Below are 17,100 nucleotides of genomic sequence, written 5' to 3'. Positions count from 1 at the left end.
TGCTGCTTTCCCCACCAGTTTACCTGATGGTGTTTGAAATGTATCTCAAGGATTAGCCACTGATCTTAATGAATGAAGTCTTGATGCTACAGATGGAAGAGACCTGTGTTCCCAGCACCAGGCTTACTAGACAACTCCTTATTAGATTCTGAGGCTGGAGAAGGTAAGTGCCCTGCCCTGGGGCTGCACAGGCTGGGGCTCTAGTGTTACACATGCGGTTATGAAACCACACGTAATTGTCAATTGTCTGAGGAAAGACTAATGTCATCCAGCTGGCTTTTTCGAAAGGGTGTGATCTGGAAGCTGAATAATGCTCACTAACTAGAGACCTAGCTAGGCTCCGAGAAACAGTGCTATTCCATCTATGAAGTTTCTGTTGACTCTGTCATTCTTCCACTCAGTAGGTGGAGTCAGCTGTTGAATAAACAGATCCAACCCAATTATAAGGGGGGAAAAAGATGTGTCCTCTGTCTTTTAGGGTTGCTGCTGGTAGTGACCAGCTGGAGAACTCAGGTGCAGCAGACAGCAGTGCTCGAGAGCATGAGCTCCACACCAAAACCCATAGGGATTATCGGAGCGCCTCTGTCCAAGGGACAGGTGAGTAAAAGTCTGGCTTTATACTGGAATTTATTGGAAGATACTGTGTTTTAACTCTTGCCAGGTGTTACTGTCTTGTTGTAAGTTTCCCTGTACAATCTGGCCTCTGGGCTCATGGAATCAAGTCCTCTTACCACTTTGTGGCATGGTAAAAGTATACAAGGTCTTAAACCCACTAAACTCTCGTGGCTCCTGATTCCACCCAGAGTCTGTTTCATTTGAATCTACTGAGGCATTACTTATGCTTAAGCAAAAGTATTCTCATCTGGGTTGAAATGACCTATATTTGCATTGTAGCTTCTCTGCTAGTTTTTGTGGCTCTTGTTGGTTTGATGTTTTCTGAGTTTGGAGCGGAAGAATTGTAAGAAAACATATTGGTTTGGTTATACAACTAGTGCACAAGGAAAAAATGTAATGGGTTGGTGGCTTGCTTTAATTTGGATCCTTAAATATTATTGTTTTATGCAATGCTGTGAAGAATTCATGTTATTTTGAGCTTTAATGATTCTATAAAACTATTAGTTCAGACGTTAGGTAGACTGCTTTATACATCTCTCTTTGAGGGCAAAGAACAACCAAAAAATACTGCAGATTGACACCCCTGTCAGGACTAATGGATTCATAAATCTCCAGATTGCCTAGACCACCTAAGTGTGAGTCAACACATGTCAGCAACATCTAAATGGACTGTCTTTTTTTCTCCCTGCTTGGGTACACTCATTCTGCTAATTATAATGAGATGACAGAATGCCTTAGACTTCAACATGATCTGTGTTTAAAGAGGAAGAAAAAAAAATCCAAGACAAACCAGACAGTATACGTGTTGTAACTCCAAATGTTGTTTTGGTTTTAAATGAGGTATTTCTCTTGGATTTTAGAATTAGGGAGCCTCTTCCCTTCTTAAATTTCAACTCTCTCTCTGAGCCCTGGCTTTTTACTGCAAAACAGATTGGAAGAGGTCAGAGGTTGGAGGCCCAAACTGTATTTGGTCTGTCAGTAAATACTGTTTCACCTCCCCCTGGAAACCCTCCAAAGAGCTCTCCCAGAACACAGGGGCATTTTGCTGACATGTATTGCTTTTTAAAATTCATAATACGGGAGCTGGAAAGATGGCTCAGTGGTTAAATGTACTTTGCTGCTCTTTCAGGGGACCAGAGTTCTGTTCCCAGCACCCATTGTTGGGTGGCTCACAACAACCTGTATCTCTAGCTCCAGGGGATCTGACACCATCTTCTGGCTCTGAAGGCACCTCCACACATGTGTGTGTATAGACACAGACACACACACATCCACACACACACACAAATACACATATAAGTAAAAATAAAATATTCTTAAAATTCATGGTAATACTTATTCTTTGTATAGAATATTTTATTTTTATTTTTAATTATGTGTGTGTCTGTGTGGGGGTATGTGCACACGAGAGCAGTGCCCACAGAGACCACAGAAGGTGTTAGATTCCCCGAACCTGGAGTTTCAGGTGGTTGTGAGCTGCCCAGCATGAGTACTAGGGACCAAACTTGAGTACTCTGGAAGAGCAGTACGTGCTCTTAACTGATGAACCATCTCTCTAGCCTCTCACCTATTCTTGAAACGGTTTATAACACAGAGAGAATTGAAAACTGGCACAAATGAAGGAAAGGAGGGAGGCAAACATGAAAAAAGGAAGGAAGGAAGGAAGAGAGGGAGGGAGGGAGGGAGGGAGGAGGGAAGGAAGGAAGGAAAACAGGTTCTGGCCCTTGGATCTTGGTAGACAGATAACGGTGATGGTGGCAGCCCCAGTAGGGGACCATATGTTAAAATGTAGTCTGATGCATTGTTCCATTGTCATAATTCTCTCTTCCCATTGAACACAGCCATGACACTGGGGCTTATTGTCTGGGATTACTAAGAATGAGACAGACTTTCTGTACTAAGCCATCCATCAGAGGGAGAGATGCCAACATAATAATAAGCAGTTGCCCTACCTAAATGAGGTAAAATTTTGACACACTGGCAAAAGAGAGATTAGAGGGCAGGTGGTTAGAAGGTTGGATCTGAGAAGAGCTCCATCTCCTCCCTTACTTCAATATAGGACAATGATGTAGGTATTGTTTTATTATAAGATTGAGTTAATTAAGGCTCAGAGGGGTTTGCTAATTTGCTCATGGTCACAGAGGTTTGATTGTGTGGTTTCAGGCAAGGTTGCTTGATGTCAGGGCCTGGACCCTTGACCTACACTGATGCTCTTCAGAGGGCTCAACTCTATGACAAATCTTTTACTTGTGGCCAGTGAGGAACTGAGCAGAACAAAGTTTAAAAAGTCAATCATGCTGACAAAGCAATTTCCAAAGTGGGCAGATAAAATAAGCGATGAGAAAAGACCAATTATCAAAAGCAGTGTTGATCAAACAAATAAAAAGAATGCTAGAAAATGTCATTGTGAGGGGCTGGGGATGTGGATCAGTTGGTAGGGTGCTTGTCTAGCGTGCATGAAGCAAAGCCCTGGGTCAATTCTCAGCTCCGCACAGTGGTGTGGGCCTGCAGTCTCAATGCCTGGGAGGTAGAGGCAGGAGGATCAGAAGTTGAAAGTCATTCTCAGCTACATAGTGAATTTGAGGCTAGCCTTGGCTACATGAAACCTGTATTAAAAAAAAAAAACCAAAACATCACTGACAAACTTATAACAGAAAAAATACAGTGTCAACTGAGAGGTCTGTGGGATTTGTTCTGACAGCTAAAAAAGAGAAGGGGAAAAGGCTAGGGAATCATATCAAATTGTGAATTCTAACCATCTCCTGCATGTCAGTTGTCCACCAGAACATATAGCACACCACAGGTAAAAATGTTTAGACCGACACCTAACAATGAGACAAAGAAAAAAGCCATGAACCTAAAGGGCAGTATGAGCCAAGCAGTCCCCAGGATGATAAGAATAATCCTGTAGGGTTGAAAAAGCAATTCAGTCTGTAAAGTCCTTGTTGCATAACCATGAGCACTTGAATGTGAGCCCCAGAAACCGATGTTTTAAAAAAATTAGGTCCAGGCATGGTGTCTGGGCATGGATCTTTGTGAATTCGAGGCTAGTCTGGTCTATACAGTGAGACCTGGTCTCAAACAACAAACAAACAAACAACAAAAAACTAACCCCTTCCAAATACAACAAACAACCAAAAACCACCATTGGGTGTGGCGATGTCTGTTTATAATCCTAGAGCTTCACAGGATAGATTTCACTGACCAGCCAGCCTATCCTATTTGATGTGTTCAAGGCCAGTGAGAGACCCCCATCACACAAAAAGGATGAGGACAGATCCTGTGGAATGACACCTTGAGGTTGTCTTCTGGCCTGGACACACACACATATGAACACACACACACACACACACGTGTGCACATGTGCATGTAAGGAATAATTCACTATATAACTCAAAAGAGAGTTATGAGAAATGATAAAAGATTGAGGTGAGGGATGTGCCGACCACTTTAAGTTGGCATTACTGTCTCATGAATCAAGAGATCATGCAATACCTTGTAAATATATTAATATTATATATTAATTCAAAATAAGATTTAAACAATTTTAAGATGGTGCAAAAGAGAAAAAAAATGGCAGCGTATGTGTGGCTAGGGATAGGAATTTGACATTGAGAATTCACTTGGCACCAAGGATAGGTCATCTGTCAATTAACCTGAGAGGAAATATTTGATTAGTTTAGGGCCAAGTCCCAATCCTTGAGATAAATACATGGGACTTTTGCAACCAATCATTTGGCCAAAATTATGTTCTGTATCTTAAATTTTTTTTTCATTTTCTGTATTTTAAAGTTCTATTGGAAATTAAGATCAGGAAGATACAGAAAAGAATTACTTCTTTAGACCTCTGCCAGCCGGGACTGAGAAAGGTTTTTGTGTATCAGAAGCCCTTTAGCTTCCCCAACATCACCTCAGCAAGGGTGAGATTTCTCATGGTAGTTTAAACAGGTCAGAACTTGAAATGACTGGGCTGGTGGTTTGAGCTCTTAGGTGATGACTGTCCTGGTTGCCTGTGTTCTCTCCTAGAGCCCCAAGTTACTGCTCTGTGGCCTGCACTTAGATCTCTGGGCCATACTTTCCTTTCTCCTTGCGTGATTATGCAGCGAGCACTTTACAGACTGAACTGCCTTTTCAGCCCTACAGGATTATTCTTATTCATCCTGGTGTCTGCTTGACTCATACTGTACTGCCCTTTAGGTTCATGGCTTTTTTCTTTTCTCTTTTTTCTGCCCAAGCTGCTCCCCTGGTGTGTAAAGCTTCTCCATGACCCGGTCAGTTTCCTGATCATCTACTCCTGTTGTAAGACCCAGCTCAAAGATCATCTGTTCCGATAGCAATTCATGGCACACCCTGTTCAGACTCAATTAGAAGCGTCCTGTTTTTGTATCAGCATTGAAGCAACAACTTGTGTACAAAAATTGTCACTAAGTGTCCATACTTGATGCCCACTTGGTATTCTTGCGCAAAACATGTGTTTGTTCTGTAGACAGCATGATGTGATCACAAGAGGCATGCAGTTTTTGGAATCCAAGACCTATTGGAAGATAGGTTCTGTCGCTTGTCAAAAGATGGCCAGTATGAAAATCATCTAACTTGGTGATTCTAGCTCCTTCTATTTGGTGTAGAAGCAATTCACTCCACTTCACTGTAAAGATTAAGTGAGAAAATGTATCTGGTTCGGTAGGAGCTCCAAATGATAGCTTAATTCAACTCATTAAACAAGAAGGAAGTTTTTCTTGTTGGCATCTGATAGTCACAATCATGACTGGATTCTTTATTTTTTGGGTCATTTAGCCACGAGGAGGAGTAGAGAAGGGTCCTGTGGCACTGAGGAGCGCTGGTCTGGTGGAGAAGCTGAAAGAACAAGGTAACACTTAAGCTGAAAGATGATCAGCACCTGATGTCCTCCTCACTTTCAAGGAAGGATGGGCTCCTAAGAAGGTGGAGTGTGTCGGGAGTGACATTTATACAACAGAACTGTGGTACCCACTACACCCTACACCCTCAGAGCCCCGTCCTGCTGAAGAAGCAGGGCCTGGGAAGCATGCTCAGTAGACGTTGTTGGTTGAATATTCTCACTTCCTCACTCAGGCCAAACGATTGCACAAACAAATCTATGGGTACGTGAACTAGAGGTTGGGTGGAGGACAAGGAATTTGGGAAAATTGAAAATGAAAATAAAAGCTGCAAGAAATACACCTGCTTCTGCAAGACCCTATTTTTTGTGAAAAGAAATAAAATGAAACAACAATAGCATCTAGTGTGTGTGTGTGTGTGTGTGTGTGTGTGTGTGTGTATGTGTGTGTGAACATAAATGTGTATGATGAAGTGTTGGTGAGGTTGTGGAGTAGCTAGAACCCTCATGTATTTCTAGCATGAAAGTGAGATCAAACAGCCCATTCGGAAAGCAGTTTGATAGCTTCTTAAACATACAAGACCTGTACTTGAATGAGTAGAAGTAATATTTATAGTACTCCAAAGATTGAAACAATAAAATACCCCAAATGGTGAATAGGAAAACGAAATGTGGTATGGCCAGCAATAAGATAGTGCTCGATAGAAGGAAAGACCAGACCATAGCAGAGACAAGAATGCTGATGGGTCTCTACAGAACACAGGTGGGAGGCCAGATACAAGACTACATACTGTAAGACTGGATCAATGTGGAATTCTAGAAAGATAAAAACGTAGCTAAAGAAAGCAAATTAGGGGCTGGAGAGATGGCTCAGCAGTTAAGAGCACTGGCTGCTCTCGCAGAACACCCAGGTTTCATTCCCAGCACCCACATGGCAGCTAACAACTGTCCATAATTCTAGTTCCAGGGGATCTGACACCATCGTCTGGTCTCTGTGGATATTACAGTCATGTAATGCACCTACATACATGCAGGCAAAACATTCATGCACATAAAATAAAAGTAAATAAATGAATAAAAATTAAAGAAAGCAAACTGACAATTCTTGGGAGTGGGACAGCGATTAAGAAGGAACGGAAGTGTTTTACATGGTGGCGGTCACAGGATTGCAGGTATTTCCAAAGCTTGTTGGCTTGTACACTTAAAATGAATGTGTTTAAATAGAATTTCACCTCGTAAAGCTAGAAGGAAGCAAAGAGAATGAGAAAGGGGTGAGGGAATGTGGGATCATGGAAGAAAGCTAGGAAAAGGGGAAAAGGGAGGGAGTTCAACTCACTGGAGAACAGAAAGCTTGAGCAAATGAATCTGTCCTCCATTAAGTAGCATTAAGTTGGTCATACATCAGGTGAAATTTCTTGAGGCTGATACTAAATTACACATACATACAGTTGTAATAATTGCTATGAATGAAGACTAGTTAGTTCAGAACACTAAACTGATCCCTTACCATAGTCTTCTAGGAAGCTCTCGAATTTTGAAGCTTATTTCAGAACTTTTCATAATAGAAATCATACCCAGGTCCTTGGAACTTTGCATTACCTGCAAATTTTTTATGTGAAAAATTATAAATAAAGTTTGCATTTCCCGAGCCGTCTGAACTGTGAGGCTCAGTGCTCAGCACATACAGAATTCCCGCACCACGACTGTGAGGCTGGCAGTGGGAGGAAGAAGCTGGGCTGCTTCAGCAGAAAGCAGGCTGGGCGGGAAGCAAGACTAGCTGAGACAGAGCCGGAGAATTTAGACAGTACTGCCACAATTTCATTTGGGACCTTGACAACCTGACCTCGAATCTCCAGCATCCACCAGAGGTCGACCTCTGGCCTCTGTATGGAGAGAGAGAGAGAGAGAGAGAGAGAGAGAGAGAGAGAGAGAGAGAGAGAGAGACTGCTGGATGAAGACCACAATACATGACTGTATTTCAGTGTCCAGTCCACATGAATTTATTCAGGAAATACAGAGGGCCTGGTCTACAGCAACAGCATGGGAAAGTGGTATCAAGATGCAAAGCAGATTCGATTCTGCCTTTACCATGGTTACTGTCTTTCCTGACTTTGCTTAAACTTCTGAAAACATACTCTGCACATTTGGAATCACCCTCTAGACTGATTTGTAATGTTTCTATGCAGTAACATCAAACTTCTCATTGCAGAGTGTGACGTGAAAGACTATGGGGACCTGTCCTTTGCCGATGTCCCTAATGACAGTCCCTTTCAAATTGTGAAGAACCCAAGGACTGTGGGAAAAGCCAATGAGCAGCTGGCTGGTGTTGTGGCAGAGGCCCAGAAGAATGGAAGAGTCAGCGTGGTGCTGGGCGGAGACCACAGGTCTGTGGACTGGATATATCCTTGGGGGTTGGGCACAAATGGTAGCAAAGGTAGGATAGTCAAGACTGCCCCACAAGAGAAAATGTAGACAAGAAAGCACTCAGTGATATTTTATACATTTTTTGACTTTAAAAAACATTTTAGGCCAGGCATGCTGGTACACGCCTTTAATCCCAGCACTCCAGGGGAGGCAGAGGCAGAGGCAGGTGGATCTCTGTGAGTTCAAGGCCAGCCTGGTCTACATAGTGAGTTCCAGGCCAGCGGGGGCTAATGGGAGACCTTGTCTCAAAAAGACCAAGAAAAAAATTTTTATAGGTTATTTACTATGGCAATATAGACTTAGCTCCAGCTTAAGTCTTAAAGTATCTTTATCTATTACAGCAGAAAAAAATATGAAATATGAATGGATTTCAGCAAATCTTCACCATAGCCTTATATTTTATGCTACTTAATCACTGGGGAAATTCACAGTTCATTCTACTTGATTACTTGGCACCTACAATTCATTTAGGTAAACAATTTAAAAGTATGTTCTTTCCAAGACAGTGCTCACAAAGTATTATCTGGAGCTAAATGTCAGAATTACTGGTGTGCAAGTACTTTGCTGTAAAGCTATAAATCCAATGTAACTGAAAAGTAAATGTGCCATATGTAAATTACTCTCCATAAACCTGGAAAAACCACAGGAAAAAAGAATAAGTATGTGCTTTCCATTATAAAAATTCTAGGCTTTTTGAGAGAACACACATGAATACATAATCAGTTTAACAATTATGTGTGTGTGGTATTCATATTTTGTATAAAATACAAATTTCCTTATGTACGGCTAGAGATGGCTGAGCCATTAAAGGCTCAGGCTCACAACCAAAAAGATAAGAATTTGGTTCCCAGATTTTCTTCTGTTACTATACAGTATGCATGTAACTATTATTTCTTTTCCTCCTGTATAACTTTTCATCAAGGAATTACATCATTATATATATATATATATCCATTTACATATATATCCATATTACCAGATATTTATTTTCAAATTTTCACCAAAACTAAGATCAGTTTTGTGCCCAGAGCCATTTTAATGTTCACACTTTGGGATCATGTGTCCAGAAAGGCCTGACAGGATGGAGCTTAGACATCCCTGCAGCTCTTGATGCAAGAGCCCCTTCCTTCACCGCCCTTAGTTTCCTCTCTAACATCCCTTACCAGGGCTTCTGTAGGAAACCTGAAGTTTTCAAATGGAAAAAATTGCAATTGGAAATGTTAAGAGCGGCAAATACTTAAAAGACAAGAAACTTAAAATCAAAGCAAACATCAAGCCTAATGAACAGTCATGCCTGAGCCTGGACTTGCAGGTGTGCATTTTTCCACTTTGAGAAGCTAGAAGCTTGTGATTCTCAGAGTGATATTTAACTGTTCACAGTGGAGGAGCACAGGCATTGCATAGTTTATCCTAAAGTGTTATCTTCTGTGCAAGATACTAAAGCTCCAATTCTGGCAAAAGTGTTTGGCTCTGGGAGTATGTAGGATGGACTTTGATTGTTAAGAGTGGGACCTATGTGGCAGGAGAGTACGCAGTTAAAGCAGAAAACTTAAGCATTAACCAGAGACGCTCTGGCTGTAGTGGACAAAGGAACTTCCCAGTGATGTTCTCCAGTTATAAAAGAGGTACATCTTGAGAAAAACTGGAGGATTTGGTCATAATTAACTACAGAGAATTACATACTTAGCAAGAGACGAGAATTGAAATGCATCTCGAGCTAAAATTCTTAGTGACTAGTGTTTTGTTTTTTTGAAAAGTTATAATTTGGGATTTTATTATAAGGCAATTTTAAACAGTAAAATGATAAAACATTTTAAAGTAATGTTAGCAATGTCACCGTAGCTTATAAGTGTGCTGAGTGTAAGCTCTATCTTCTCTGTTGTTACAGTGGTTTAACTAGCATATTTATGGGCTGTGCAGAAGCTATTTGGACTGTAAGGAAGCAGGTGCATTAAATGAACTAACAATCTGATGTATGTGATGGCATTGCAAACCTGATATTCACACAAACTTTGTTCTCCAAAGTATGGCGATTGGGAGCATCGCTGGCCATGCCAAAGTCCACCCTGACCTCGCTGTCATCTGGGTAGATGCTCATACCGATATCAACACTCCGTTGACAACCACCACTGGGAACTTGCATGGGCAACCTGTGTCTTTCCTCATGAAGGAACTAAAAGGAAAGGTAAAAGGCTTGTTGGTGCTCTGTTATAAAGGAATGCTTTTCTATAGTAGCTCCGGGGGTAGAGGGCTAGTGGAGAGTGTCTTTCCCCAATTTACTCTTGGTGTAATTTGTAGTAAATCAGCAAAGGGCTGGTTGATGAAGGTGGTAGGGCTCTTACTGGACAATATGCAAACTGATTTCATATAGAGTTTCCCCCTATATCCATGAGAGATTGGTTCTATAACCTCACCAATACCAAGGCCTACAGGTGCTCAAGCGCCTCATACAGTATGGCACAGTATTTGCATATAACCTTCATGTCCTCCCATATATTTCAGTCCTGCCCTGGCCCACTTATAATATCTAATGTTATATAACAAGTTATAGCTGTATTGTTTAGGGAAAAACAATGGGGAAAGGCCTATACATTTTCAGTGCAGACCAAACCAACACAGGTCTAACTACATTTTCAATCCATAGTTGGTAGAATTCAAGGATGCAGAGGGTTAATTATCTTTCCATTGGATTCCTAAACTGCCCTTGTCAGAAGGTGGGGGAGAGTAACCTTTCACAAGGTTCAGGGGTAATCAATTTGCCCAGGATTGTATGTCAAGGACAGTGTAAGGCAAGGGCAAGAAGCAGGTGCTCATTCCTATCTCTGTACTACATGGCACAAACTTTCCCTTTAATCATGTGCCCCCTCTATAGCACAGAGACTATTTGAAAGAGCAACTTTTAAATGCAGATTACAGTTATTTCTCTTTGAGACAAGGTCTGGCTAGGTAGCTCAGGTTGGCCTTGAACCTCCTGCATCTGCCTTCTCAGTGAGATGTCAGGAATGTGCCACCATGTCTGGCTATCTTTACTGTGAGAAGCATCCAGCTAAATCCTACGAGGAAGACATCTCTCCCTATTCGTTAGAAACTTAAAAAAATTCTGCATGAAGTCCTTTTTTGGAAAACAGAAATAAAGATGGAGGCTACTAAAGTAATGGAAACATGCATACTTTTTGATATTAGAAAGAAATCTGGGGACAGCAAAAATGGGGCACAAATGTTCCAGGTAGGCTTGGGCCACACAGTGATGTTGGTAAGGCCAAAGCAATCAAGACTATCACAAGGGGAGGCAGGTATCCCCTCCTGAACTTCACATTATTTTAAAATCATTTCTTCTCAATTTATACTCTAAATGTATATAGGCAATCGAGTGTCTTTAACGTTAAGTGCAGATTTGCTCAAGAGAAACACATTGTTCTAAACAGAAACACTGTTGTTTCAGATCCCTGATGTACCTGGATTCTCCTGGTTGACTCCCTGTATATCTGCCAAGGATATTGTGTATATTGGCTTGCGAGATGTGGATCCTGGGGAACAGTTAAGTTTATTCCTTTCTCTTTTATGCTAGGTATGCTTTACCGGTCAAACTTGTAAGAGGAAACTTTATTTTTAAAGATCTTGTTAATTTTAAATATGTATGTGCACGAGTGCAGTATCTGCAGAGGTTGAAAGAGTCAGAGCCCCTTGGAGCTGGAGTTACAGAGTTGTGGGTTGTACAATGTGGGTGTTAGGAACTGAACTCCTCTGCAAGAACAATGTGTGCTCTTAACTGCTGAGCCATCACTTCAGCCCAAGAAAATTATTTTAAACAGCGTCACAATATATACATGTATTGTAGATATAACTACATAATAAAAGTATATTCATTTATATACACATGTATGGATCCAGGCAATTTATAACTTGAGTTACTCTGAATATACAAGAAAGATTATGTGCATATAAACACAGTTCATAGGACTTACTTTATATTTTTTAGTCACATTAATCTTTTCACTCAAAGGAAACACTAGGGAATAGCCTTATTAACTATAGGTTAACTTAACTCTCTTCTTTTATAGCTATATTATAAAATCTCTGGGAATTAAATATTTCTCAATGACTGAAGTGGACAAACTGGGAATTGGCAAGGTGATGGAAGAGACATTCAGCTATCTGCTAGGAAGGTAATGATGCTCTCTTTCATGTGCACCTGTTCAACAAAGGCTTGCCACTGACACTAATCAACATAAGTTATCAATAAAGTCTCAGTAAAGCTATAGGACTCCAGCAAGCTGTTTTTATAAAGTAGGATAAGAACTATACTTGGTTACTAATTATTAACCACTAGTGAAACTTAAATTCTTTCTTATTTCTTAAAAGAAAGAGAAGGCCCATTCACTTGAGCTTTGACGTCGATGGAATGGACCCATCAATCACACCTGCTACTGGTACACCTGTTGTGGGAGGTCTATCTTATAGAGAAGGTATCTACATAACAGAAGAAATTTACAAGACAGGTAGGTAAAAATCAGAGGCACAAAGGAACAAGTGTACACTGGGTCTCTCTGATCTGAAAAGCAAGCCTGTTGCTACTTATAAAATGCCCACCATATATTGTGTTAACTAATCTTTCCTGTGGGTTAGCATCTCTTTCCTGCTAGATAAGCTTTGCAGTCAGTCAACACTGACCTTAAGTCTGCTATTTTATCATTTGCATTATCATTTTTTGTTGTAGGGCTACTCTCAGGACTAGACATCATGGAAGTAAACCCGACTCTGGGGAAGACGCCAGAAGAGGTGACTCGAACAGTAAACACAGCAGTAGCATTAACCCTGGCTTGTTTTGGGGTTGCTCGGGAGGGTAATCATAATCCTATGACTGAGTACCTTAACCCACCCAAGTGAGTGTGGGAGCATCACATGAAAATCTCACAGCTGATGGCATAATTAGCAAACCCAATAATTTACTTAAGCCAACAGTTACTCTCCCAAAGACTTGTTCTTCCAGAAAGCTGTCTTTCCAGTTAGTTAGCATACATTCTACCAGCTCCCTCCTGGTAGAAAATCCAGGATGTGTAACAGTTCTAACAGCTCTGAAATTAGAAAGCATGTATTTCTCATTTGGCATGAGAGTCATCCTTAAAGAGGTATAAACTAACTTCCATGAGCTGGCATTTAAAATACACAGCAATGTAAAAAAGGCTTGCAGCCTGGAGAGTCATCATGTGTCCATGTTGTTCAAAGAATGTGATTTTTGTAATAAACTCTTTATAACAAGATTCTGTGGTCTGCATCTTTCTAAGTACACACAACACACATACACATGTACATATTATACTACATGTACATCTTGCTTAAAACTACTATAAAGACTCCTGAAAGTCATGGAAATAATCACCCCTAAGACCTTGGTGAAGCAATTAAAGCTCAGGCTGCTTTCTTCATCTGGATGATCATGTGCTTAGGCAATCTATAAGTTCACTGATATTAGATTTTTTGCTTTTTCTAAAAAAGCATGTTAACTGTTGATAATTTTAGTATATATAGGTGGCCTTAAGGGAAGAAGGGATTCCCCCAAATTTATTCTGGAACTGCCATTTTGTTTCCAAGAGCTACTAACAATGATTAGGATTTCACCAAAAATTATCTGTGGCTTTGAAAATTCCCACCCACTAATCACTGCAATTATAGGATGTCTGATTAGCTAAAACCTTTACACATTCTAAAAACCTACCTTGGCTCTGAGATATAGTGAAGAAAGAGGAAACACAAAAAGAAAAGCATGATCATCAAAACAAGAGAAGTCTTTTCCTCCCAACTTCCTTAGCATCAGAAGGGAACTCTAATAAAATTTCTCCATCAAAGGATTTTTATTGCTTTAACAGATGCATGCTGATGAAGCTCAACCACCTGAATTTTCACACTTAACCCCCGATTTTAAGCCTGATTACTGCCTCTGTGGCTTTTGAAATAAAAATTCAGTTCTGAATTTCAAATGTTCAGTGGCCACATGGAGCTATTAACTCATGCACTGCATGGCAGAGGCACAGGACATGTCCACCACTGCAGAGCTGTGCTGATCAGAGCCACCTGATGGTCACTAACTGTTGCCAGAGGTCTCTCTGGGTCTCTTGCGCTATCAGGCAAACCATGTAACATATCTTTATGTGCATTTATTATTATTATGGGGGGGAGGAGTGACTTACAAACAAATGAATACCCAGTGCCTACCTCTGTGCCCCCCAGCTCTGTGTCACAACTCAGAGCCCACCATACCAGATCACTCCCACAGCATGACCATAGTCACCACTAGCTTTCACCCACGCCTCAGGGGCCAGTGGTCTCACCCCAGGTTCGTAAGTGCCAGGCCATTCTGTTCTTGAGTAGGCCCAGCTGCTGCGCATTCCTCACACCCACGGTTCCTGGCGGGTTCCTGGCAGCTCACAGCTTCAGTCCCAACATGGTGCCACAAGCCCCTCCTTCCGTGGCTAACTCTCCACAGTCAACTCTCAGCAGCAGGCCCTGCCCCTTGGAGGAACCAGAACCCCTGGGGAACACACTCCATCCCTTTCCTCTGCTCTTACAATCTTTCTGCCAATCTTCCGCTAAGGTCCCTGAGCCTTGGAGGGGGCGACAGATGTACGGTGATCTCTCTTGTATCGTGGCTAGATAGTGACTTCTTGGGCCTCCCCATTATTTGTCTTTAAGTCATGGCCATTGATCCATCTCAGTGGTGTTTATTCTATAAAGACAAATGGAAGGAAGTAGACACATTTAAAGAAACATGAATGTAAATACAAAGGCCTAGAGGATATCCCAGTAGGTGTACTATATTCATTAAACAGTGTACTTGTGATGGCTTCCCCATTAGGGCCTGTAGCCTTTTTTGATACAAGGTGTTGGCCTGGTCTACAGCACCAGATGTGTGTTCCACCCCTAGGAGTGGGCCTTATTCAATTAGAAATTTGTCAGTTGTACGTATGTTGGTCATTATTGCGCTTACAGGTGTTGCTTGGCATGTCCACAGAGTGCAGCACGTGGGGTCCATTGTTGAGTAGAATCATAGGGGATCTTTTTTTCCCAACCATTTGCATAGTGCCTTCTGGCAATATGAACGTCATCCATCCAGTGGCATGGAGTTTTTTTGGCTTAATCTCAGCTCCATCTCTTCTTCTTTTCCTGTACTCACAACATGCAGTGTCTTCAGCAACATGGCCTTACCGACTTCTCTAGTGTACAACTGACATTAATGGAAATAGCCTTGGTGAATTTGAGGACCTCTAGGATCTCTCTGATCAACAGTGCATAGGGGGGCAACCCACCCCCTGTACTGTAGATTTTCTTAACAGTTGTATAGTTTTGGAGTCTCTGCCTTTCTTACCCAATCATAAAACTCCCATGAATCTTACAGCTATAGCTGGCCTTTGCTTCTTCAGGTATCTTTCAAATGGGTTTCACATCTGTAAAGCTCTTGAAGGAAGGTTAACATTATATATCAAATTAACCACAGACAAGGTCTCACACAGCATGGAAAGGTTTTGTCCATTTGTATTAACTGTTTCTCCATAGATTTTTGTTAGGTAGCATAGCATGGGTATGAGGCATTAATTTGGTTAGCTCTTTATCATCTTTAGTTATCCCTTTGGAGTAATTTCACACTTGGGGGATTTTACATGGAGTCTCTTTGTATTCTTTAATTTTTGATACACTTACAGGTGTTGGCTCCAGTTGCCTAACCCTGCCCTGGGCTAAGGAGGCGGGGGGGTTTCTCCTGTCCCCACTGCACTTGTTGGTTCCCTGAGTCAGGCAGGCCCTGGGTCTGCCTCCTGACATAGCCATATCTGTCATCTTCCCATTGACCACACCAGGTTGCTGGGGGAGAACTTGGTGGGAACACCTTTTGCCCCTAGTATAGCCTTTATCAGAAGAGAAATGCATCTTATTTAATCCTTGGGGGTTCTTAACCACCCCGGGACAGTTTTTATCCTTTGAATGTCTTTTGTAAACTGTTCTGGTTTTAAAGCCTTCCAGAAATGCCTTAGTACTGAATTTGGTTTTCTGTCAATTTTTTCTCTGGGAATTTAGGCTTGACATAAGTCTTGCCACATTTGTCGAGTAACCCAAGTGGACTATTGCTTCAGTCTGGTCTTTTTTATATCTCTTATATGTTCTGTTATTTTACAGACACGTTTTACTTGCTGGTCAGAATCATTTAGATTTGCTACAGCCTGTCTCACTTCACAAAGATCCTGTCCCATTAAAGGGCTTACTAAAACCATTAAAGCCCCATACCATTCTTGAGGTCCCAGTTGAATTAAACTTTCCTACATATCTCTGGTGAACACAGTCTTATCTGGCCCAGTGAACTGGACATCATATATTGCTTTTCTCATACCTAGTTCTCTCAGCAATGCGTGCCCCTCCTTTATAGTCCTCCAGCCCCTGCTAATCATGTTAGTCTCCCTTGGTGACAACCACGTATCTTTAATGCCTTCAACCAGCCATCCTATTAAAGATTGCTCCCCTCTGCATTGGCCTAGGTTGAACAGCCTATATCGAAAGGACAGATAGGTGGTTATATAACTCAGCTGTGAAGCTTCTGAAGGACTTAGACTGACGTCATTTGCTTCCATGTCCCATACTCTTACAAGCCACATGGCTAGGGGCTCTCTGATTGCTTATAAGTTTTTCCTAGTTTTAACAGTATGGTTGCCTAGCTACAACACTGTTAGCTTTTTTCCCCCTTTTGTATCAATGGCTGAATCTGAGGGGCAGCCTTAACTACTTTTATTTTAGGTCATTTTCTTTTTTACTATTCTCTGTCTTTTCCTGAGTCCTTGGACCTTATAGGAGTCAAGGTGTCCCGCTTTTTTTTATTCTCTTAAGCTCTACAACTGGGTCTGTCAGGACCTCCCTAGCCTTTTCGGCTTCCCCTGCCTGGGGCACATCTTTCATTATGCAAAGTGGCCACACTCCCTCTCCGGGCACTCCATTTGGGTCCAGAACCAGTAAAAGATTTTCTAGCCTCTGGATAACCTTTAATAAATCTTCACATACCCACAACATACCCCCACATTCACAACATAGCTGTGGCCCATGCTTCTGCGCGGCTGGCCTCTTTTTAGTCACAGATTTTACAATCCATTGTATAACCCACGTGACTATCAGTAACCCCATTAAGCATATCGGGTTTGATTGCCTTCTCCTCTGGGTTCCTAGCAGCT

At 41.5% G+C, this 17,100-nt stretch overlaps 1 protein-coding gene across 1 annotated transcript; it reads left to right on the top strand.

Annotated features, from left to right (window-relative positions):
• Positions 1-478: 478 nt before the first annotated feature.
• Positions 479-13,155, top strand: Arg1 (arginase 1). Its single transcript, XM_008822121.3, has 8 exons — positions 479-597; positions 5,410-5,482; positions 7,680-7,854; positions 9,920-10,079; positions 11,337-11,431; positions 11,956-12,060; positions 12,257-12,393; positions 12,612-13,155. Exons 1-8 carry the CDS (start codon positions 541-543, stop codon positions 12,779-12,781), a joined length of 972 nt encoding a protein of 323 aa, XP_008820343.1. The 5' UTR covers positions 479-540; the 3' UTR covers positions 12,782-13,155.
• The last annotated feature ends 3,945 nt before the right edge of the window (positions 13,156-17,100 follow it).

Source organism: Nannospalax galili, unplaced genomic scaffold, assembly GCF_000622305.1.
Source record: "Nannospalax galili isolate Female #2095 unplaced genomic scaffold, S.galili_v1.0 scaffold186, whole genome shotgun sequence".
NCBI classification, from domain to species: domain Eukaryota; kingdom Metazoa; phylum Chordata; class Mammalia; order Rodentia; family Spalacidae; genus Nannospalax; species Nannospalax galili.
Note: the sequence above shows the minus strand (reverse complement) of the source record. Positions and strands in the feature narration are given on the sequence as shown.

What these genes read in the sequence shown, in the direction of transcription:
- Arg1 (XM_008822121.3), top strand. Translation starts at nt 541, where the DNA reads ATGAGCTCCACACCAAAACCCATAGGGATTATCGGAGCGCCTCTGTCC. An exon ending in CGCCTCTGTCCAAGGGACAG is followed by an intron (nt 598 to 5,409) that starts GTGAGTAAAAGT and finishes TGGGTCATTTAG; the next exon opens with CCACGAGGAGGAGTAGAGAA. An exon ending in GGAGAAGCTGAAAGAACAAG is followed by an intron (nt 5,483 to 7,679) that starts GTAACACTTAAG and finishes TTCTCATTGCAG; the next exon opens with AGTGTGACGTGAAAGACTAT.